The sequence below is a fragment of the Ursus arctos genome, unplaced genomic scaffold (assembly GCF_023065955.2).
Source record: "Ursus arctos isolate Adak ecotype North America unplaced genomic scaffold, UrsArc2.0 scaffold_24, whole genome shotgun sequence".
Lineage (NCBI taxonomy): Eukaryota > Metazoa > Chordata > Mammalia > Carnivora > Ursidae > Ursus > Ursus arctos.
Genome location: NW_026622919.1, coordinates 14,794,732 through 14,819,210, shown reverse-complemented (window position 1 = coordinate 14,819,210; position 24,479 = coordinate 14,794,732). Strand labels below are relative to the sequence as shown.

At 43.6% G+C, this 24,479-nt stretch overlaps 1 protein-coding gene across 2 annotated transcripts in view; it reads left to right on the top strand.

Moving 5' to 3' along the window:
• Positions 1 to 297: 297 nt before the first annotated feature.
• The window catches only part of DCAF7 (DDB1 and CUL4 associated factor 7), a 29,986-nt gene continuing 5,804 nt past the window's right edge, over positions 298 to 24,479 (top strand). For both annotated transcript variants that reach the window (XR_003319981.4, XM_026512505.4), the window contains exons 1-6: positions 298 to 673; positions 17,620 to 17,778; positions 18,522 to 18,633; positions 18,956 to 19,074; positions 21,877 to 22,086; positions 23,009 to 23,126. Coding sequence is in view for 1 of the 2 variants with exons in the window: in XM_026512505.4 (XP_026368290.1) it covers positions 536 to 673; positions 17,620 to 17,778; positions 18,522 to 18,633; positions 18,956 to 19,074; positions 21,877 to 22,086; positions 23,009 to 23,126 (856 nt within the window). In the remaining variant the exon portion in view is untranslated. The remainder of the gene's footprint in view (positions 674 to 17,619; positions 17,779 to 18,521; positions 18,634 to 18,955; positions 19,075 to 21,876; positions 22,087 to 23,008; positions 23,127 to 24,479) is intronic.

The following is a 24,479-nucleotide window of genomic DNA, read 5'->3' as shown; positions in this document are numbered from 1 at the left end:
ACTAGCCTCTAGGCCACCCACGCTCCCATTCACCCGCACTGCGCCGTTATCTCTCTGACTGACATCTTTGTCAGCCAATCACCTGTGAGGCTGAGAAAGTGCCTGCCCCCTGAAATTGGGCCGGGCAAGTCATTGGAATGACAAACATTTAAGCCAATAGCGAAGGGCTTCAGAAGCTACGGTTGCACTAGCCAATAAGGAGAAGGAACCTTTCGAAAGGACATGTCAGGCAGCCAACGGCCGGCGCCGCTACGGGGGTCGCGTGACTTCCGTTTCGAAAGGGCGGGGCGGGGCTTCAAACGGAAGGTGGCTGTTGTCCAAGCCGAAGCAGGTTTGAAACTGGGGGTCGGGCCCGGCAGTCGTTGTCTGTCGCCGCGGCCCCGCTTCCGGGCTAGGCCGTCCCAGCCCGCCCCCGCCCCCGCCCCGCCTCCCTTCGGACCCCTCAGTCTCAGGCCCGGCTCCCCGCCTGACTCGCGCCCGGCCCGCAGCAGCTCGCTGTCGTCCGGGCCCGCACTGCGGCCCCGCTGCCGCCACCATGTCCCTGCACGGCAAGCGGAAGGAGATCTACAAGTATGAAGCGCCTTGGACCGTCTACGCCATGAACTGGAGCGTGCGGCCCGACAAGCGCTTTCGCCTGGCGCTGGGCAGCTTCGTGGAGGAGTACAACAACAAGGTGGGCCGGGCAGGGGCTCGGAACCCAGCTGGCGGGGAGCGGGCCCCGGGAGCACCCTTTCCGGGCCGGAGCCCAGACCCCAGGACCCTGCTGCGGACTTGCCTTAGTGCCCCGAGAGCGGTTCCTCTGTGTCTGGCCGTGTGCAGGAGCTTTCGCACTCGTTGTCTCATTTAATCCTGCCATCATTCTTATGTAGTCAGGACCGTAATTACCCCCCATTTTACTCGTGGGGAAACTGAGGCACCGTGTTGTGACTTGCCCGAGTCAGACAGCTATTTCGGGGGGGGGGATGGCACTCAAATTCGACTTTACACCCCAAAGCTACGCCATTTATCGCGCCAGTCCTCTCCCTGCCGCATTGCTTCAACTGGGGGGCGGACAGGGGAAGAGAGAGGGATGGCTGTGAAGAAAGATGCTGGTGCCTCAGCTGGTGGTCATACACTCTTGGCTACACTAGATTTGTTAGGGCTTAGGGCTGTTTACTGTGCAGGCTTCGCCGCCTCCTGTTCCCACCCTCCGGGTACCATTCATAGACCCCCCCAGCCCGTCTGTCAGGAGTGTCACTGCTGTTGCTGCTTTATATCTGTCCTCTTCAAAGCGGTCTCTTTTTGGAAATTTTGGTCTGTGACCGTGATCCTCCCACTGTTTTCTGAATAGAGAAGGATGACACTTTCCTTATCTTTTCTTGGCTTCTTTGATGGTGATACAGAAGTGTAACCTTGAGTAGTTAAGTCTTTCTGGACATTGACAATTTGAGGATCTTTCGTAGAAGCACAGGCAGTAGGAGAAAGCTTTTAAGCTGACATTGCAGCATGAATTTATTTTTGAAGGTTGTTGAGTATGTCAGTGGGAAGAATTTTCTTTCCTTTATCCCTTAATCTCTCCCACTTAACTGTATTGAACACTGTGAGAGTGATCAGAGCAACGGAGAGTTTGGCTAGTGGTGTTTAAACCCTTATACTCCTGCTGGACACCACGAACACCATGACTTAAGAAGAATGAAACTGTGCGGACTTGTGATAGTGTGGTGCAGGGGGAAAAGCCAGGTGGAGTTTGGTTCTGTCTCGTCTGCTGACTAGCTGTGCGGTGTTGCACAGGTTAATCTTCCTATTTCTGACCCACAGTGTGTTGTAGGAAAAGAATTCTTTTTTACACATAAAAGTCCTGTCAGAAAACACTTGTACATTGTAAGTTTGTTTACAGTTTTCCAGAAGCATTTCTCTAGGCTTCAACTTTTCTGGACACCCCGCCCCCCCCCCCCCCCGCCTTTTTAAAAGATTTTATTTATTTATTTATTTATTTATTTGAGAGAGAGAGAGAGAGAGCGAGCTTCAGCACATGAGCTGGGGTGGAGGAGGGAGAGGAACAGGCAGACTCCCCACTGAGCAGGGAGCCAGACACGGGGCTCCATCCCAGGACCCAGGAATCATGACCTGAGTGGAAGGCAGACATGTAACCATCTGAGCTACCCAGGCACCCCTGTGGAATTCCCTTTGAGAAATTGATGAAAATGACAGACTCTTATTGCCCAGACATAACACACAACAATTTACACACGAATTCCATTGACTACACACTGACATTGAAGTCCACCCACTGTCCACAGAAAGCAGAGTCCTGAGCGAGACATAGTTTTATTTTGTATAATGGCTTGCTCTTCCTCATGCCCCATAGTCAACAGCAGAACGGAATGGAATTCAGGGTCCTGATGTGGAAACTGTGTGTTAGTAAAATTGAGACTACTAGAACTATTATTTAAGAATATATGCTTAAAAAAAAAGTAAAATATACCTTTCAAAGGGTTTGAGATTTTTTATGCAAATCGATGGCCCCTTTTTTCTTGCAAGGTCCTCCAGAGTCAATTTGGGTAAGCAGTAGCAGCCCCATTTCTAAGAAAGGTGTAACTGAGCCACAGTTAGACTGCTGGTGGAATCAGTGAAGTAATTCAGGTCAAACCTCACTTAAAGAAACTCTACTCCAATGTTTGCCCTTTTATTTAGTAACCTAATGGAACTCCTTTGTGCCAGGCACACAGGAAGTATGGGTCTTTGTAGTGAAACGTAAACTAATAATCCCAGTAATCTACCGTAAGCAGTTACCTCTATCTTAACTTGCATGATGTAGGCGACACGGTATCTTAAAACTATTTTTGTGCACCAACCTATCTAGGTCAGGGTTCTTAACATGTGTGTGTGTGTGTGTGTGTGTGTGTGTGTGTGTACATGCATGCCATGGACACTTTCTGCAATCTGAAGCCAATAGACCTCTTTTCATAATTATGTTTTCAAATGCATAAAATACATAGGATTAAGAAGGAAATTGGTTATATTGAATTACAGTTTCAAAAACATTTTTTAAAAAGTGGAGCTATAGTAATATGTATTTTTTGGGGGGGGAGGGGGCAGAGGGGGAGTGAGAGTCTCAAGCAGACTCCCTGATGAGTGCAGAGCCCATCATGGGGCTGGATCTCAAGATCCTGAGATCATGACCTGAGCCAAAACCAAGAGTCAGACACTTAACTGACTGAACCACCCAGGCACCCCTGTACTTTTAAATTAATGCATTAGGGGCTCCTGGGTGGCACAGCGGTTAAGCGTCTGCCTTCGGCTCAGGGCGTGATCGCGGCGTTATGGGATCGAGCCCCACATCGGGCTCTTCCGCTGTGAGCCTGCTTCTTCCTCTCCCACTCCCCTTGCTTGTGTTTCCTCTCTCGCTGGCTGTCTCTATCTCTGTCGAATAAATAAATAAAATCTTTAAAAAAAATAAAAATTAATTAATTAATTAATTAATGCATTAAGTTACACCATCCAGTGTAATTATTACTATAATTTTAAAGTAGTGATGAGGGTAAATAGCATTTCAAGATGTTTAATTATAGGGGTGCCTGGGTGGCTCAGTCATTAAGCGTCTGCCTTCGGCTCAGTTCATGATCCCAGCCAGGGTCCTGGGATCAGCCCCGCATTGGGCTCCCTGCTCAGCGGGAAGCCTGCTTCTCCCTCTCCCACTCCCCCTGCTTGTGTTCCCTCTCTCGCTCTCTCTCTCTGTCAAATAAATAAATAAAATCTTTTTTTAAAAAGATGTTTGATTACAGTAATGTGAATTTAAAAGTTACTGATTGGAATTTCCAGATCTTTCTTTCCTGCTTGCTGTCGATAATGATTGCCAGCAGAGGGCAAAATAAATGGACGCAGCTTTTAACATTGGTGAAAAAGTCCAGAAATGTTCATCTTTTTTACTCTGGAGACACTGCTGTAAGAATACATGATTATGAGTTCTCAAGTTTTTGTGGTAATGTAACCATGTTTTTCCTATAGTAAAATTATTTGTATTTGTAGTTAAGCAGAATTAAATTTATTTGCATTTCAAGAACAACTTGACTTTCAAGTGTTCCATCATCTGAATAAATTGGGGAATTGTTTCAGAGTAAAGAACTGAATTCTATCAACTACACCTGGAATAAGAAGTCCCATGATCAGCAATTGTGTTTCATCTTCTCTTCTCGTGGTCTCTGCTGGGGGTACAGCAGCACTGGTGTTGAAGTGGTGGTTCTCTAAATCTTAGTGTGTGTCTGAGACTCCCCTGAGGGATTTGCACATTCCTGGGCTCCACCCCTGAAGTTAACAGACACTTAGCTGATTCAGAAACAGGTAGTACAGATGGCACTCTAAGAACATTACCCTGGGATTACCTTGGCACCTGCTGACCAGAGGCAGAAATCCTATCTTTTTTGCATCTACGTGCACCTGAACATTGATTCTTCTCTTCCATCTCATGCAAAAAGCTCTATTACCAGATAGCCCCTTTGGGGTACTTTGTGTTGAGATCTCAGTCCTGCCTCTTCTCAGTGTTGTGTGGCCTTGGGTAAGTTAACGTCTGTGCCTCAGTTTCCTTATTCGTAGAATGAGGGAATAAGTATTTGTGGCAGCCCTTTAGGAATCTCTTGATTTAATTCAACAAATATGTATTGGACACATACTTATGTGTTTTGGGCACTATGATGATACTAAGTAACCTTCTGTAGCCTTTGTTAGCAGATGTGAAATTGGCAACAAGACAGTTGTTTTAGTACACCTAAGGGTTTGTGATAGATACTGAGAATTTTGCAGTGCTCCATCAATCCCTGGCAAGACTGGCAGCAGGGGGATTTAAACTATAAAACTCTTCTGGTTTTAACATCCTCCTTTCTTTTTTCTGGACAGTGAGAGGACTAATTCCTCCATGGGACCACTGGATAAAAGTGCTGGTGCTTTATTACTTTTTGTCCTAACCTGGTTCATACAGACTTACTGGAGATGCTATGATTTGAACAACGAATGAATCTGTGTTCTGTAGGTAGTCTGGCTTGCCTGAGGCCAGGATGCCAGAGCTGATTGGTTAGCCTCTGAGCCAGGAGCTGAAGGGGTACTATGCCAGAATTCATCTCAAAGTTTGACAAGGCAGGACTTCTCTGCAGACATTGATCAACAATAATCAGTCAGGAACAGGCTTGAAGGGAGGACAAATGGAAAAGATTAAGAAAAGCTCGTTTATTCTCTCAAGATTTTGCTTTGCTAATTTTGGTTATATTAACAATCATAGAAAATTTTCCGCTGACTGGAGTGGTATATTGATTTGCACAACTTGGGGACTTATAAAAAAATTACATATATACAGGGGTGCCTGGGTGGCTCAATTGGTTGAGCATCTGACTCTTGATACCAGCTCAGGTCTTGATCTGAGGGTTTTGCAATCTAGCCCCGCATTGGGCTCTATGCTGGGTGTGGAGTCTGCTTAAAAGAAAAGAAAAGAAAAGAAAAACATATATACATACACATTCACCTTCATGTTCTGGTACTAGCACTGTGTGTAATAAAGTGGAATACACAGGTTCCTCCCTCAAGGACTGTCTAATAACAAGATAGACATGGTACCTTTTAAATTTTTTTAAAATGTAAGGTGTGTGCAATGTGAATAATAACTTATATTGTTACTCATAAAAGCATTTGAAAGTGAAGATGTGGTCATGTCTTCATAAATATTTTATATTGGATATTTGCTTGTTTAAAGATTTATTTATTTATTTGAAAGAGAGAGACTGCATGCGGTGGGGGCAGGGGCATAGGGAGAGAGAATCTCAGACTCCGCACCGAGTGTGGAACCTGACTTGGGGCCCTATCCCATGACCCTGAGACCACAGCCTGAGCCGAAACCAAAGTAGGATGCTCAACTGACTGTGCCACCCAGGCGCCCTGCATATATGCATGTTAGGAGACATCTGACACAGTAACATCCACAGTTTTAAAATAAGTAAAAAATGATCTTTACAGCCTTTTCTTTTTAGGGGCATTTTTTTCCTCACATGTTGGGGTAAAAGCATTGTAAAGCAATGGTTGCAGAAAGGCAGTGGAAATGGAAGATAAAAGTTTGATAGGGCAGGGAGATATGGAGAAAAAGGGACAAGGGTAACCTAAATGTTGACACTAAGATGTTTGAAATCAGATAATTTTTCCTTATGCTCCCAATAGTAAGTGAGGAAGGACAGAAGGATAATGAAGATCCCATGGGTATAGGAAGATGCTAAGAAAGGAGATCTTTGGCCTCAGATTTCAAGCTCATACAGTTCTCCAGAATAGGATTTCGACAGGCAAAATCAACAGTCCTTTGTTTGGGACAGTGAGAAGAGAGTGCACAGGCTGGCGGCAGGTGCTTCTCCATTTGACACCTTGGATAAGAAGGGAGCTGAGCTGTACAAGGAGACACATAGATGTGCCATCTTCTCTAGAAGCAGTAGATAAGGCAGGGTGGAAGAGAGGTTGAATTGTGAGCAGCTTGACAGTTTCTCATCCCTGTTGGCTGGGGAAATGCAAAAGCTTGGTGTGTTTCTGTTAACTTGGAACATGGCCCTGGCTTCTCCCATAAGGGCCTCCTTCAGAGGACATAGGAAGAACTTGCCTCAGTCAAAAGGAACCAGCACAACAGCTGTAGAAAGATACTATAGGAGAGAGGAAAATATGGGAAACAAGTGGCAGGTAAAGTACCCACACTAGAAAAATGCTTTTTACCTCAGATGAAAATTAATGGCCAGTCCTGCCACTATTAATTCAAAGAACTTAAGAAAATAAAGAACTCCAAGCAGAGATACAGAAGATCAGGTAAAGTAAGGCACAGTGACAGGAGAAAAATGGAGTATCAGCAGGTAGAGCCCAGGAAAATAGTGGAAGAGAAAACAAAAGTTATCACAGGATTAAAAGCCACATGCACAAACTGCTGAAAACTCAGTGAAGGGTAAGAAAGACAGGTTGAGAGAATGAAATGGAAATAAGCAGTTGAATGTGTTAGATACAGAAAATGAAGAAGATATAATTTAGGTATAATTGGTGTCCCTGAAGAAGAAGAAGACCAAAGGAATGAAACAAAAAAGCTCAAATATGTAATTAAAGACTTTACGGAAATACAGGTTTGAAGTAATGCGTTTAAACCATCTTGCAAGAAAAATGGACACAAAACAATTGACACTGGTTTCTCAGTTTTAAGGGTGAAGAAAGAATCTTGGGCAGCCAGGCAAAACAGTTGAGTCCTCTTGAAGAGGAGAAATTAGGCGTACCACATTTGATGACAGAAGGTAATGGAGCAATGTCTACAAATGTGCAATTATTATAGATTGTGCCAGTATAAGTACCTGAGAGTATGCTTAGGAATATATAAGATTTATGTTGTAAAAATAATGCACTTTTTAAAAAGATAACTCAATTTACTAAAATGGACCACGTATTAAGAAAACAAATTTTTTAAGTTAAGGGAAGTCAGTTGATTAGGAGAAATTGCTACATATCATAATTTAAGGGTGGGTGAGAAAACTGAGGCCCAGATATGATAAATGACTGGCCCAAAGTGATATAGATGGTAAAGGCAGGGCCGGGATTGGAATACTGTTTGTCGCCAGAGCCTAAAAATAAATATATACAAATGTAACAAAAAATTATGAGGAGAAAGAATGTGTCAAGAAACAGAGGGGAACAATTGCCCTACCAGAATAGAATAAATATACTGGAATTGGTATAGTTCTAGCCAGAGAGATTGGTGGAACCACATAGAATGTTCCAAAGCAGATCTAAGTGTATTTTTTTCACTAGGAAAAAAAATTGTATGACATAATTGGCTGTCCATCTGGCAGAAAAATTTAGAGCCTGCTAATTCACTTAGTATATGAAAATCAATTCTAGATAAAATATTTAAATGTCAAGAAAAGTCTCACAAGCAATAATAGAAGAAAATTGACTAGGAAATTTGTACTCAGGCAGTGGGGGTGAGCAGAGGAGAAGGTAGTCTTAAAACCAATCGTTAAATCCAGAGTCAAGTAAGGAAAAGATTGACAGATTATATTACATACAAATAAAACATTCTCTGTGAAAAGATAATGCTATGGACAAAGTCAAAAGACAAATGATAGGCCAAGGGAAATATTTTCAAAACATGACAGGTTAATTTACTTAGTGTGATAGAAAAATGGATAAAGTGGGGCACCTGGGTGGCTCAGTTGGTTAAGTGTCTGCCTTCGGCTCAGGTCATGATCCCAGGGTCCTGGGATCAAGCCCCAGGTTGGGCTCTCTACTAAGCAGGGAGCCTCCTTCTCCCTCTGCCTGCCTCTGCCTATTTGTGCTTGCTTTCTCTCTCTCTCTGTCAAATAAATAAATAAAATCTTTAAAAAAGAGAAAGAAAGATGGACAAAGTATAAATAGCCAGTTCATAGTAGCGAATGAGAGTGCTCTATAAATAGGAAAAGATGCTCAACCTCATAGGTAGTTCAGGGAATGAGAATTGACCTTGTGATTTGTTTTTTTCCTTTCAAATTTATAAAAATTAAGTTAACTGCTTCTAGTGTTGTTGATGATATGAGGAAATGAACACTTAACTGCTGGTAGGAGTGTGAATTGCTACAGCCTATTTGGAAAGTAAATCAGCATCCCTTAAAATTAATGCACATACCTTGGGGTGCCTGGCTGGCTCAGTTGGTAGAGAATGTGACTCTTGATCTCAGGGTCATGAGTTCAAGTTCCACATTGGGCTTGGGCATGGAGCCTACTTAAAAATAAATAATTAATTAAAGCAAGTGTTGCTGCATTAAAATAAAATGTGCATACCTTCTAATACAGCAGTGTCATTCTTGGGATTGGCCTCCAGAAATAAAGGTGGCCGTACATAAGTGCGTATGTACAAGGCATGTAAGTAGTGGCAAAAAAGGGAAACAGTGTACATCATTAGGGGAGTTGTTGAGCCCCATAATACGGTACATTTATTCTATGAAATATGCATCAATTAAAGAATGAGTTGGATCTGTGTATTGACCTGAGGGATGTCCTTATTTTGTTAAATTAGTGAAAAGATTCATAGCATTGGCTATAGTATTCCATTTTTCTAAAAGTTGAGGGAAAACCCTACACTTGTGTATATATATATTTGAGCATAAAGAAGCAACATACACTAAATAATTGTGATATACTGGGGATGGGGTGGGGGAGAAGTTATTCACTTTTTTTTGTATACCTATACTTCGGTTTTATACAATGGTCATACATTTCATAATTCTTTTACAATCTATTAAAGTTCATTTAAAGAATAAAATAAACCCAATTGAAAGATCATTAAAAATAAATAAAAAAGAAAGATCATTTAGTTAGAACCTGTAAGTCTGAACAAGAAAATAATAGAAGATATAATGGTAAGGGTTTTAGGGTAGAATTTTGGTGTCTAAATTCTATCAGTCACCCCTTTTCACCTTGAGAGCTTCTTATCAAGGAAGTTACGTACCAATAATAATAATAGCCAAAGGAGAAATCTAGCCCCATTCTACTAATGACTGGACAAGCACCTCCAGTGTGATGCTACTCCCTGGTAAATTAAGTTGGAGAAGTACAGATTACCCTTAAAGCCTAAGTGAGACTTTCTACTTTTCCACGTCTAATTTATGGGCAGATCCAACCTGACCTCGCCTATTCAGCTGAAGGTGGAGAGAAGCTGGAGCAAAGGATGGTCAGACCCATCATGAGTAGTCTGGTTTGCCTCTCCATGTAGGGGCAGGGTGGGAAGAAGCGAGAGTGCCGTTGTGCCTGCCTACCAGAGCAGTCAGACCCCCTGTGAGACATGTTCGCGGGCCGGCTCAGGCTTTGGCCAGTTCAGCAGCTGGAGCGAGTTAAGGGTGGGGATGCGAGAGCAGAACTCCTCACCCTCGGTATTTCTTTCCATGGAGGGGCAGGGACAGAAACTCTTCCCTTTTTTTTTTTTTTTAAGATTATTTATTTATTTGAGAGAGGGAGAGCAAGAGAGAGAGAGAGCACAAGCAGGGGGAGCGGCAGAGGGAAAGGGAGAAGCAGGCTCCCCACCGAGCAGGGAGCCCGATGTAGGGCTGGATCCCAGGACCCCGGGATCATGACCTGAGGGAAAGGCAGACGCTTCATCAGCTGAGCCCTCCAGGAGTTCTAGAAACTCCCTCTCCTACCAGCATAGGTGGACATATGGAGTAGGAGGTGAGGTATAAAGATCGAGAGTGCTACTAACAGTTTTTAAGACTATGGTCAAAAGCCTAGATAAAGCATAGTTTTAAGGCAAAACAAAGTACCATATTTCAGTAGAAAATCTGAATAATTAAATTCCTAAGGAGTTTTTGAAGAACTAAAAAATCTAGTTAAAGATTTACTCCCAAAAAGGCACCACCTCAGAGTTTTATGGGCAAATTTATCAAAGGCACGGTAACCATCTATAAGAGTTCCTATATCAATAAGAAAAAGATAGACACAACTCAGTAAAGTAAACCGGACAAATGTTTTAAGTTGGTGTTTTTTAGCATGGTGGTGAAGATCTTGGGCTGTGGGATAGGATTACCTGTATTTAAAAGGCAGCTTCAGGGGGCACCTGGGTGGCTCAGTAGGTTGGGTGGCCTACTCTTGATTTTGGTCAGGTCATGGTCTCAAGGTCCTGAGATTGATCCCCAAGTGGGGGCTCTGCACTCAGCTTGGAATCTGCCTGAGATTCTCTCTCTGCCCCTCCCTCAGCACACACACATACTCTCTCTTTCTCTGTCTCTCAAATTAAATGAATAAATAAATAAAATCTTTAAAAAGGCAGCTTCATGATTGTTGGCAGGATACTGTCTTTTTTATTCATTATCTTAGAAAAGGGGGAAGAAGAACAGTATCTGGGCGGTGAAGGTGTTGAGAGGTCAGAGGTAGTGCCTGGGTGAGAGGTAGTGCCTGTGCGGCAGGAAGCCCGGGGCTGGTGCTCGACCCATCGTGAGCACACACGTAATTAACTTGCTACTGTTCATCACAAGTAGAAATAGTAAACAGGTGTGCTCAGCTTCGAGAGTAAAATGATGAAATACCATTTTTATCCATCAGATTAGCAAAAATGTAAAAGATTATTTTCAGTGTTTTAAGTTATGGAGAAATTGGCACTCATAGACTGTTCAAGAAAATGTAAATGGAAGCAACCTTTTGAAGGCTGTTGGATCTATTAACTTTTTTTTAAGCTTAAAGCAACACACGTTATCTCATAGTTTCTGTCGTACTAACATTTAAAATGTGAGGCAACGATTACACATCTAGCAATCTAGCCAGTAAAGCATTTGCACATGTGTACAAAGTATTGTTTATAAAAACAAAACGATGGGTTATAACCACAATAACTGTGAATGGTTAATAAATTATAGTGTGCTTAACATGGCCTGCTGCAGAAGAATGAGGTAAACCTGAGAAGACCTCCCAAGATAACTTGTTAAGAGCCAGTTGCAGAATACATTTTGTGGTCCAAGCCTCTTTATGTGTTGTAAAACACCCCGCCACATACATATGCATACAATGCACAGAGGAAGGACCATTTGGAAAGATACACATCCAACTGGTTTGAGAATAAGTTGAATTGGGGTTGGAGTTAATGGGAGATTTTACCCTTTGCTCTGTATCATATGAATTTTCACAGAGAACTTCCATTCTCTTTTGTCATCACATTTTAAATGTGTGAGTATCTGAACAAAAAATTGAATAGCAGTGAGAGCCAGTTGTTATTCCTCTCAGTTCTTGGTTGGCAACTTAGAGCAGAAGAGCTAAAGTCAGGTTAAGGATAAAACAGAGGTCTGTGCAAATATGTGAAGTCTTTGGGAAGATCAGGAAAAATGAAATCCCAGCCATTACCTGCTTCTTCCCTGGCTTAGGTACTGTTGTGCAGAGGTTGTGTAGACCTTGCTGAATTAATCACCCTGGGATGTTCTTAAGAATATAGATTCCTGGACACTTGTTGAGTCAGAATCTTGGGCTAGAGTTGGGGGCCCCAGGAATGTGTAGAGCACTCCAGGTAAATTTGATGGAGACCACTGCTGTCTGTAGTACAAGCCGAAGTAAGACAGGTCCTGTTTTTAAGACATTTACTAAGTGAAATAGCAGAAGACAATAATGTAAGTACTTTCATTTGGTAGAATGGGGTTGGTCACCAAATGGGTGGTACAGGTCACTACGGAAAGATCACTGTACTAGGAAGACTACAGATGGTTTATGAAGGGGGTGAGACATAGTAGTAATATTAAAAGCTCATACTCTGAGTATACACTAGCCTAAGCAATTTACATACAAAGGGTGTTTATATACAAAGAGTGTTGCAGAGAACTCTGAGATAGGTACTGTGAATGTCTTCACTTTACAGATTGGAAAGCCAGTTTAGCAAAGTTAAGTAACGTGTCCAGGGTCCTACAGCTAGTAAGTGGTAAGTAAGGGGCCCTGGATTCCTGATGCCACTGTGCTGTATTAAAATTGGGTGGGATTTAGGTTGATGGAAAGGAGGTAGGCGGGTTTTACAAGCATAGAGGGCAGTGTAAGGAAAGGAACCTGAAAAAGATGAGAAGCAGTGACTAGATAAATAAGAGCGGAATTAAGATAGGCTAGGGCCGGTGGTGAAGAGCCCTGAATGTCTGGTTAAGAGGATCCTAAGTGGCAAATGTTCACAGGATCTGATATTTCAAGGTTGTGGGGAAATCTCTGATGACTTGAAAGGTAGCTTTTAGAAGGGAGTCTAATGTTTTCTCTAGTTTAACCTCATGGTGTTATCTGCATGGTTAGGGAGATTTTGTTTCCTGCACTTGGTGCCATATCCCCAGCACTTAGAACAGTGCCTGGCACATAGTAGCCACTCATTACAATTCATTCAGTAAGTACATGAATGAAATATCTGGCTCAAAATCTGTATGAGAGGCTTATTCTTTATTCTGCCCAATGAGCCCAAAAATTTAACCTCTTTTCTGTTTTCTCCTCCCTCCCCCACCATGGTTGATGCAAATTTTCCCTGTTCCATCTAGAATCTTCCTTCTTTATGTATTATTTCTGCAAAGGTCCGAATTTTAAATTCTCAAAGAACTGTTCATTCAGTCAAAATCCCTTTTGTGGCCATCTCTGGTTGTCCCTTGCCATTCTCACTACCTGTCACCATAGGCCCTTAACCTTTTCCAGTTTTCCTGTGGGTCTCTGGGCTGAGCCCCCTGCCCAGCAGACAGTTCTGCCCAGCATTACCAGGCCTCTTACTCTTACTTCCAAGGCCTCATAGTCCTCCTGCCACCTTCTCAGACACCTTCACAGAGGAAAGCCCAACTAGGTCCTCAGTTTGCTTTCAGGGCTCTGCAGCCTGCCCCAGGCATACCTTCCCAGCCATCTGCACTGCTCTCTCAGGTATTCCCTCTCAAACAGGTTTTCTTGCTGCCACCAGCTGGGTCATTTAGTTTGCTACCTTAGTACATTGATTTGTTTCTTCTCTCCCATCTGCCTGGGGTGTGTTGCCTTTCTTCTTTGCCTACCCGGAACCTTTCCACACTTTGGAAGACTGTTCAAATTGTATCTCTGCTTTTCTTCACTTGCACCCTTTGAATTATTGCTCTTTCTTCTTCTTCTTTTTTTTTTTTTTTAAAGATTTTATTTATTTAACAGAGAGAGACAGCAAGCGAGAGAGGGAACACAAGCAGCGGGAGTGGGAGAGGAAGAAGCAGGCTCCCAGCAGAGGAGCCTGATGTGGGGCTCGATCTCATAACGCCGGGATCACGCCCTGAGCCGAAGGCAGACGCTTAACGACTGAGCCATCCGGGCGCCCCTATTGCTCTTTCTTCTAAACTGTTACCAGTTATCTGTGTTATAAATAAGCAGCTTATCATGTATTACCTGTGATATCACTTTTATTGCTGTTTTAGGGCAGTGTTACTGTGTTTTAGGATAGTAGATTTTTTCTCCTTTTACATCTTCATATATCATCTCCCCTAACACATTACATTTTTTGATTTTTGAAAGCCTGTAGGTGTTCCATAAAAATGAATATTTAGATTTAGTCATCATCAGTTTTTTAAAAGTCAGACATGGATGGCAAGATCTATAAATATACATAGAAAAATCCTTAGGAATCTACCCAAAAAGCTACTAAAACTAATAACTAATTTACCAAAGATAAGGATTCAAGATTAATGTGCAGAAGTCAGTTCTATATAGTGGCAATAAACAATTGGAAGTGGAATTTTTAAGATGCTTAGGAATAAAGTTAATGAAAAAAATGCAAGACGGGTACATTAAAAACTTCAAAACACTGCTGAGAGAAATTAAAGCCTAAATAAATGGAGAAATACGGTGTTTATGGGCTAGACAACACATTATTGTTGTTAAGAGAGCAGCTTTTCCAAACTGATTTATGGATGCAACACAATCCCAAGCCAAATCTTTTCTTTTTTTTTTTAAAGATTTTATTTATGTATTTGACAGAGAGAGACAGCCAGCGAGAGAGGGAACATAAGCAGGGGGAGTGGGAGAGGAAGAAGCAGGCTCATAGCGGAGGAGCGTGATGTGGGACTCGATCCCAGAACGCCGGGATCACGCCCTGAGCCGAAGGCAGACGCTTAATGACTGCGCCACCCAGGTGCCCCCCAAGCCAAATCTTAGCAGGCTTTTTGTAGAATTTAGCAAGCTGCTTCTAAAATTTACACAGAAGAGCAAATATATGGGATAGCTAAATCATTCTGAAAAAGAACAACGAAGGTGAAGAACTCACACCATCTGATTTCAGGACGTCACGGGAAAGCTGCCATAATCAAGACAGCATGGTTCTGGTAAATGGATAGGCATAGAGATTAATAGGACAGAATAGAGAGTCCAGAAATAGATGCGCAAATACATGGTCAATTGATTTTCAACAACGTGGCCAAAGTAATTCAAAGGAGAAAGGATTGTTTTTTTGTTTTTTAAAGATTTTATTTATTTATTCGACAGAGATAGAGACAGCCAGTGAGAGGGGAGACACAAGCAGGGGGAGCGGGAGAGGAAGAAGCAGGCTCATAGCGGAAGAGCCTGATGTGGGGCTCGATCCCATAACGCCAGGATCACGCCCTGAGCTGAAGGCAGACGCTTAATCTCTGTGCCACCCAGGCGCCCCGAGAAAGGATAGTTTTTATCAAATGATGCTGGGACAGTCAGACATTCATATATAAAAAAAGTGAACCTTGATTCATACTTCACATCGTATAAAGCAATTAACTTGAAATGGATCATAGACCTAAATGTAAAGCCTAAAACTATAAAAGTTTTAAAAGAAAACATAAGAAAAAATTTGTGGCCTGCGGTGGGGCAAAGATTTCCTAGCAAGAACACAAACCATGAGTTAAAAAAAAAAAAAAAAAAAAAAAGATAAAGTGACATCATCAAAATTTACAGTTTCTGTTCTTTGGGTCACCTGGCTGGCTCAGTCTGCAGAGCATGCATGAGTCTTAATCTCGGGGTTGTGAATTTGAGCCGTACGTTGGGTGTAGAGATTACTTAAATAAAACTTTTAAAAATAAATAAAATAAAATTTCTGTTCTTTAAAAACCACTGAAAGAAAATGATGCAACAGCTGTAGACTGTGAAAAGATAGTTGCAAAACACATAACCGGGGGCTTGTGTGCAGAATATGCAAAGAACTCTCAAAACTCAACAAATAAGAAAATAACCTGTTCAAGACTGAAGTGAAACTATTCTGTATGATTCTGTAATGGTGGATACACGTCATAATCTATAGATCGTACAACACAAAGGACGAACTCTAACATAAACTGTAGACTTTGGGTGATGATGTGTCAATGTCGGTTCATGAGTTGAACAAATGTACCACTTTGGTGAGGTGCTTTGATGGTGGCGGTGGTGAATATGTGTGGGGGCAGGAGGTATATGGGGACACTACTTTCTGCCCAATTTTTCTGAGTCTAAAAAGCAAGTCTTTTTTTTTTTTTAAAGGACAAAATATCCGAACAAGCTTCAATGGAGAATAAATAGGGATGGCAAATAGGCACATGAAAAGCTACACAGTACCATTAGTTAGTAGGGAAATGCAAATTAAAATATTGCTATACACTTGTTAGAATGATTTTTTTTTTTTTTTTGGAAGCTGGCAATACCAGTGCTAACAGGGATGTGGAGCGTGTGGACCTCTCCTGTGTTGCTAATGGGAATGCAGAAGGACACAGCCACTTTTGAAAACAGTTGGCCGTTTCTTTTTTAATCACGTTAAACCTGAATTTACAACATGACCCAGGAGTTCTACTCTTAGTTGTCTACCCAAGAGAAATGAAAGCTTGTCCAAGAAAAACTTAAGCATAAATATTCATAGCAATATTTATAATGGTCCCAAACTAGAAATAACCTAAAAGTTCATCAGCTGGTAAATGGATACATAAATTATAGTGTTTCCACATAACGTAATGTGTTCAGTGATGAAAGAGAAGACACTACTGATACACCCAGTAATGTGAATGAATCTCAGGAGCATTGTGCTAAAAGGAGGCAGTCACAAGACTCATGACCATATGATTCCATTTGTATGGTATTACAGAAAGGCCAAAACTACAGATCAGTGGCTGCCTGGGGCTAGGGGTAAGGGATTAACTGCACAGGAGCCCAAGAGAACTTTTTGGGGTAATAAAAATGTTTTATATCTTAATTATCATGAGTTTCCCAACTATATACCTTTGTGAATGTATATATTCTGAATCACTGAACTATACACTTAAAGTGAGTTTTACTGCATGCAACTGTACCTAAATTGTTTAAAAAAAAAAAGCAGGAAGATAATGGTATTTGAGACTGAAGTTAGGCAACAGTAGAAGGAATTCTGTTTTTTCTGCTGTGCGGTTGGTGCTCATCCACTTATGATGGATCTTTACTAATAATTGCCTGTTCCATCTTCCAGTTGGTGGAAGTTCATAACCAGCTGTACACTGAGTGGCATTTCTCATTGAGCCAGACTGAGTTTGACAGAAAAGAATGGAAGTTAATATTGGTCCAAATCAACTCTAAGAAAAAGTGGTTGAAAACCACGGAACTTTGCCATCAATGGCAACCACTTTTTTGCCAGTTACAGTGGGTTTGGGTTCTTTTCTGAGGGCAGAGGGGAGGGAGGGGCAGAAGGAGAGGGATAGAGAATCTTAAGCAGGCTCCAGGTCCGGCGCAGAGCCTAATGCAGGGCTAGATCTTACAACCCTGACTGAGATCGTGACCTGAGCCATCCAGAGTTGGACACTTAACCAGCTGAGCCACCCAGGTGCCCGGGTGGTTTGGTTTCTTTTTTTTTTTTTTTTTTAAAGATTTTATTTATTTATTCGACAGAGATAGAGACAGCCAGCGAGAGAGGGAACACAAGCAGGGGGAGTGGGAGAGGAAGAAGCAGGCTCATAGCGGAAGAGCCTGATGTGGGGCTCGATCCCGGATCGCCGGGATCACGCCCTGAGCCGAAGGCAGACGCTTAACTGCTGTGCCACCCAGGCGCTCCTAGGGTGGTTTGGTTTCTTGAAGGCTCGTTTGACCCATGCGTACGTGTAAGCATGTTACTAGCCAGTGCGTTGGGAGTTAGGGGGAGGAGCTGATGTAGTTGCTACTGCTCCAGAAAGACAAATGTTAACGTGGCTCAATTTGGTTGTGTTACAGGTTCAGCTTGTTGGTTTAGATGAAGAGAGTTCGGAGTTTATTTGCCGAAACACCTTTGACCATCCGTACCCCACTACAAAGCTCATGTGGATCCCCGACACAAAAGGCGTCTATCCAGACCTACTGGCGACAAGTGGCGACTATCTCCGTGTGTGGAGGGTAAGCAGGTGCTCAGTTAGTAGCCAGACCAACAGACTTTCTCTGTGGTAGTGTTACTAAGCAGTGTGGAGTCGCAGAACTGACTGGGATTGGAGGCAGTGTCCTTGGAGCCCAGGAGAAGCAAATGCTAGTGGATCTGGAATGACCTCGTTGGGCTGGGCAGATTGCCTGGTAAATCTAGCCAAGATTCCTTGAAGTCCTGCTGCGGTCAGGCTACAGTCAGCCCTGGAAACTTGAGAGGCTCAGTTAACCTGATGAAATGAAGAGCACCTTCTGGGGGGCGGGGGATAATGGGGCATGCTTGAGGCATCTTACTCTGTCTATATCCAAGATATTTTTGAGTAAATTAAAAACAAAATACCAGGCCACTGATTCTAGTAAAGTATGTGAATGGATTGTGGAGCCTCACCTCCTCTCTTAGCTGAGCCCAGCAGCAGCGGCATCTCCTCTAGCCTGGAGGAGTAGTGCCCAGCCAGGCAGGGTACAGAGGTTCTGGTCGGGCAAGGTGAGAAGAACACTCCTCTAGGAAAATTGGGGGTGAAAATGTGGAAAAACAAAGCTGGGCAGAGGAGAAAGCTTGGAAAGAAGTAGCATTCAGGGAGTTCCTCTGGATTTTATTGCTCTATGATAAAAACGTTTTTCTCCTATGTCTACTATTTAGTAATATATTGTCTGAACAGAGCTTTTAAAGGTTTTCTGTGAAGATAAGACTGGCTGATTTTTAAAAATTATTGTTCCTTCAGGTTGGTGAAACAGAAACTCGGCTGGAATGTTTGCTAAACAATAACAAGAACTCAGATTTCTGTGCTCCTCTAACCTCCTTTGACTGGAATGAGGTGGATCCTTATCTGTTAGGTAAGGGAGCGAGGGGGTGCGTATTCCAGTTTGAAGAAGCAAAGATACACTTCCTCAGCTAGAACACTGAGCCTCAGGTCCATGCATCAGCCTAAAATGGGCCAGAGGGAAAGAGGCTAAATATGGAGCTGAGCTTCCCATATGTGTATATCTTGTCTCTGGAGTCAGCAGAGTCTAAGGTCCTGGGGTAGGGATTGAATACTTGACTCTTGTTGGCTAACAAGTATCTGTGACAAGTCGCTTCCTGGGCTACACAGAGCAGTAGACACAAGGAGGGAAGCTTCACTCCTGTCGGCCACTGACGTGCACTGGTTGTTTCCAGGTACCTCCAGCATTGATACGACTTGTACCATCTGGGGGCTGGAGACAGGGCAGGTGTTGGGGCGAGTGAATCTTGTGTCTGGTCATGTGAAGACCCAACTGATCGCGCATGACAAGGAGGTAATGATGCTGTTCCTCTTTCTGCTTTCCTCAGCTGCTTTCTGTGCCTTCAGTTCGAGGTCAGACCACCTTCTCACTGTTGTGCAAAGTATGTGGAATATCATAATGCCGATGTCTTGTTGAAATTGAAAATAGTCATGCGTCAAAATAGCAAAAAACAACACTGTTGTAAACAAACATGTTTTTTTTGGCTGATGTAAACAACTTAATCCAAATGTATAGTTTTTGTGCCAGAGATTGCTGTTTTGTAATAATGAACTCTCTTATTGGACCTGATGGGATTAAAAAATAACACTTATCTTGAAATATATTTACTTTTATGGAGGGGAGGGAAAGGGGGGAAACCAGGAAGAGGGAAAATGTCTTGGAAGACAAACCTAAATCATCATTTTTTCTCTCAACTTGTTTTATGAAATTCTAGTATGTTCCTTAATACTTTTAATACAATCTGGAATGGAATATGGTTTATTTTCATGATGATGTTTCTCCTGTGTTTATTGGAAAAGCCGAGGGGAGCTATTTGTGATTGTGTTTTGATCAAAGCATTCTGAGGAGAGCTTTTGGAAACTGGTCATAAATTTTTTTCTCCCAGAGCCGCGGCATGCTCCTTGTACTCTTGATTTCCTGTGGGTTGTGTTTCCTTTTCTTTTCTCCCTTACCCTGCTCAGCGAGGAGTATTAGTACAGATAAAAAGAATGCCTTGACCTCAGGTCAGACACTTGAGGTTGTCCTCAGAATGGGAAGATGGTCACCGGGTTATCACTGTTAGTAAGGGGTTGGGTTGGTCTTTGGCTTTCTGTGCTCCTCAGGGTAAGCTCTGTTACAAGACTGTCGGCTTGGCTGCTGCTAAGCCAAGGGGCAAAGGAAGAGTTTGTCCTACAGAAAGGACCAGTAAGGAACTTCTGGAAACCTTCTTGACATCAAGTGGAACAGGTTGCTAACGTTTTAGTTCTGTGACAACCTAGTCTGCTCTTCTTTGTCAGGGTCCAACCCAGAAGACTAGAACTACTCTGAATATTTAAACTCGGGATTTAACCTAGGGCATTGCTCACACAGACAGTGGTGAAGCTGGGAAGCCACACTGGCAACAGTGAGATAATGTGGAGAATAGGAGCAGCAGGAAGCGGCTATTGCCTGTAGGCCAGAGAGGCAAAGGGAGGAGACAGGGTTCTGGAGCCTGGGGCTAGGTCTGCCTGGCAAAAGCTAAAACACGGAGGGGACACAGCCATTGCCAGAGACACTTGAGGGAACAGAGAGAGGGGATGAGAAATACCTTAGCTTCTTCCTAGGGCAAGGGCCAGGGATGGATTTTAACCAGCACCCCGGCCTTGAAGAAACAGACCTGGGAGGGTAGCTCTCAGAGAAAGAGTGATGATGCCTCCTCGACCTTTGCTTTTCCTCTGTCCGCCTCTCCGTCAAAGCGGAGACTTGTCTGGAGGCTCTTTCTTGTTGCTGCCTGCCGCAGGGCTTCGTGTGGAGGAGGGGAGTGTATATCCAGGAATTGTCACCTTCCCTTGGTTTAGGAGGAAATGTCCAGGTAGAGCAAGAGGAAGGAGCTGAGTTTGACATACTCGGCCACGTTGCCTGTGGCATCTGAGTGCTTAGCGGTGCAGCCATGGTGTCCCTGTCCCTGGGAGTTCCTGAGAGCCAGCCCATGGGGAACATATCTTGTAAACGTACCCTTGCCCTGACGTGGCTGGACAGTGCTGGTCAGAGCCGTGATCTCTTCGGCTTCCTTGTGATGACTGGCCTGGTTCTCTTTTAACCACTCTTAATTCCTACCATAGAAAGAGAAGTGTAATTTCACAGTCAGCCAGAGAAAAAGGAATTTATGAGGTCAAATAGTAGTAGATGCTCCTTTGGCAATGTCCCTTAGTAGGCAAAACGTAAAGAAGGCTAGTGAGAGATGCCACTCATGTCTCCCCAGAAGTCAGCTGTTAACCATCCTTGACCCCAGGAGATCCTTGGCATTGGTTTTTTCAGTTTTTCTCTCTCTCTGCTCTGGCTCTGGCTTTGTCTCTCTCTCTTCATCCCTTTCTTTCTCTGAAGCTCTCTGTTGCTCTCTGCCTCTGTTTTCTCATAGATATTAGGGGTGTGCAATGTTTTCAGCAAGTAATACATGCAGAAAACAATGATTCAAAACCTAAATTGATTCACTTACGAATGCAAACCAACTAGGAGAAGAAATAGAGCATGTCTTAGGATAAGAGAGTGATCCTGAGCCTCTTTGTGAAGACGAGAACACCTGAGTGTCCCATGATTCAAAACTACTCTTACTTCTTTCTTGAAAATGAGTCTCAGGGCCGGGTCCCACACCAGAACCCACTTGCCTGCTATTAAGTGGCCACAGGAGAGCTGCCTCCACCTCTCAAATCAGTGGCCTTAATGTGGTCATGGATCGGTCTCTGATCACAAACAAACGAAAGCCATCAAGGCCCAGGAAATAAATATCTCAATTCTGTAGTGTAGCCGAGGACAGCCACTGGCTGACAGCATACGGAACACTTGCTCTGCCTTGTGCTTTGCTGCTCAGCAGGGTTTGTGCTCTTTGTCTTATCACAAGGGTTGGAGGAAACAGACTCAGAAAGCAGGAATGCAGGAAGAAGCCAGCCAATTTGTGTAGCAGAAAGTCACCGAGGTTAGAGGTCTCAGGCGCCAGAACTCACAGATACCATTTGGCTTTATGGACCTCGTTCTGTGCCATGAGTGGGGGTTAGGTGAACTAGGGGTAGTAGAGTTCCCTGCTACAGGAAAAGAAGGCCACGGATCTGAGTCTGACTGAAGCTTCTTATTCACCAACAGGTCTATGATATTGCATTTAGTCGGGCTGGGGGTGGCAGGGACATGTTTGCCTCTGTGGGAGCTGATGGCTCGGTGCGGATGTTTGACCTCCGTCATCTAGAACACAGCACCATCATTTATGAAGACCCACAGCATCACCCACTGCTTCGCCTCTGCTGGAACAAGCAGGACCCTAACTACCTGGCCACCATGGCCATGGATGGAATGGAGGTGAGTACCCTGCTTTGGGCTACCGTAGGTCTGGCCAGATAGCTAGAAGAGTGGTTCTTGGCTGGTGGCAGTTTTCTCTCCAGTGGAGTTTTGGAAATATCTGGGAATATTTTGGATTGCCCCAACTTGGGGGCAGGTGGCGGTGCTACGGGTATCTCGTGGGCAGATGCTAGGGGAACTGCTAAACATCCTGCAGTGTAGACAAGAGTGCCCCCCCCCCCAAGAATGATGAGACCCAAAATGTCAATAGCGCTAAGACTGAGAAAGCTTGATCTAAAACAAGGACTGTGTGTTAAGAACTTTTAATGCTTGGAGTATTGGAGTTGGATCCAAGAAAAGCAGTGTCTTAAAAGCAAACCAAATCGTATGTGCTTATGATGCTGAGTAAAGTAACAGGCAGTTTTCCTCTTCTGTGGTCTGGACAGATTCTTCAGACATGGAAATGACAACTCTTTGTAGCCTGTTACTTAATCAAAGCAGTAAAGTGTGGGTGGAAATGATGCAGTGATTAACTTTTGGGGAAGCCGGTACCTCAAACTTCTTACATTTCAAATTCTGCTTTGGGGGTTGTAGGGAGAGGCCTCTCGTTCTGTCCAGCTGAGCATGCGCAGAATTCTTAGTGCACGCACCGAGTAGGACTTGGTGGATTATCCAAACTCCTGTTACCTACTCGTCCTCCCCTTCCTTATCAGTCTGAAGGCCCCTTGTTGCTTAAGAAACAGACTATAAACTGCCTATATCTTTGTTTTCTTTTTCCTCAGTCCTACAGCTGCTTTTGGGACCAAGACCCTCTGCCTCTAATGGTCTTTAAATCCACAAATGAACACATTATGCTTTAGAATTATTTTGTCTTGTGTAATGTCTTGTTTGTTTTCCTGTTACACCCTGAAGTTCCTGAGCCGTTCACTTGTTATTTCTGCAGGTAGTGATTCTGGATGTCCGAGTTCCCTGCACACCTGTCGCCAGGTTGAACAACCACCGAGCGTGTGTCAATGGCATTGCTTGGGCCCCACACTCATCCTGCCACATCTGTACTGCAGGTAATCATGCAGGTGGGGTGTGGGGAGGCGCCACGGGGAGGGCGAGGGGAGGAGATCTTCCTCTTGTCTCCTTAGAACTGTAATCCTTACTATTTCCTAAGGGCGGTTGGAGAGATTTAACAAAGTAACTCAATTGAGAGCCTCCCTCCACTTGTGAAGTTGAAGTAGCCCAAATTTCCAGATGATCTTGTATCCTCAGTGACAGCAGAGCTGTCTGTTTATGTATCAGTTATAGGCTGTGCCTCCCTGAAATCTAGGTTGGCCCAGAGGACTCAGATCCAGGACTGTGGAAAAGCGGGGTAATCTCTCTTAGATGGAACAGAATTTTTGGGAATGGCCAAGGTTGACACTCCCTGGGAAGACAGAATGACCTTGTAGGAGTCTCTGGATGTGTCGAAGGCCCTGCGTGGCTCGATCACTGGTGTGTTCCCACCTCACCATTTGCCAGACCAAAAAGAGTACCCCTTAAAAATATGCTGGCTGTCAGTGTGTTTTTATTCTAGGAATTATATAAGTCTGTTATTAAAAATTAAAATAATACTGAGGTATATAAAATAGGAAGGTGAAAGTCACCTTTCTCCGTCCTGTGTCTGCCTCCGTCCCCCTCTCCGTAGGTGACCTCTGACAACAGTCAGTGTGTCTCCTTCGAGACCTTTTTATGTGGGTACATGCCTACACATACCCCCCAGTACGAATGTCTACACATACCCCCCAATACAAATGTCTGCCCCTTTATTTTACACAGATGAGATTCCACTCTCACCCCATCATGTTCTGTTTCTTATCTTTTTCATTTTCGGTGCTTTAGGTTTCTTTCTAACATACTTTTTCCTCTCCTCGCTAATCAGTAGCATCCTCATTTCCTTGTTCATTATGAAGCCAAAGGAGCAGAGTAGTTTGGTGGTTTTGTACTATTTTAGTATTTATTTGAAAGGCATGAAACTTTTCCTGTTTTTGGTCCTCTGCTCATGCCTGTATGTCACTGAAGAGCAGTTAGGGGCCTTCTGCCTGTCTTTGCACCTCAGGTTGTGGTCTGACTCCTTCACGATTGCCTTCTTTTTTCCCCCAGGGGTGTAGACAGGGAAGGGGGAGAAGGGAGAAAGAATGGTGTGGTCCCTTGTTCATGGAGAACGGTACCAGCGCCTCCCAGTAGAAGCCCATCCTCGGCTCCTGACAGCTGCCTTTGCCCAGCTCGCTGCTGTGTGTGTTGTACCTGTCTCGAGTCCCTGCAGTTGAAGGAGCTGGGGTTGAATAATGTTCTTGGTTGAGAGTGGCACTGAGGAGAAGGAACTTAGTGCTCTAGACGTGCTGAGTGTTGCAGACAGCTCCCCAGAGCCCCTGACAGAGCTTGTC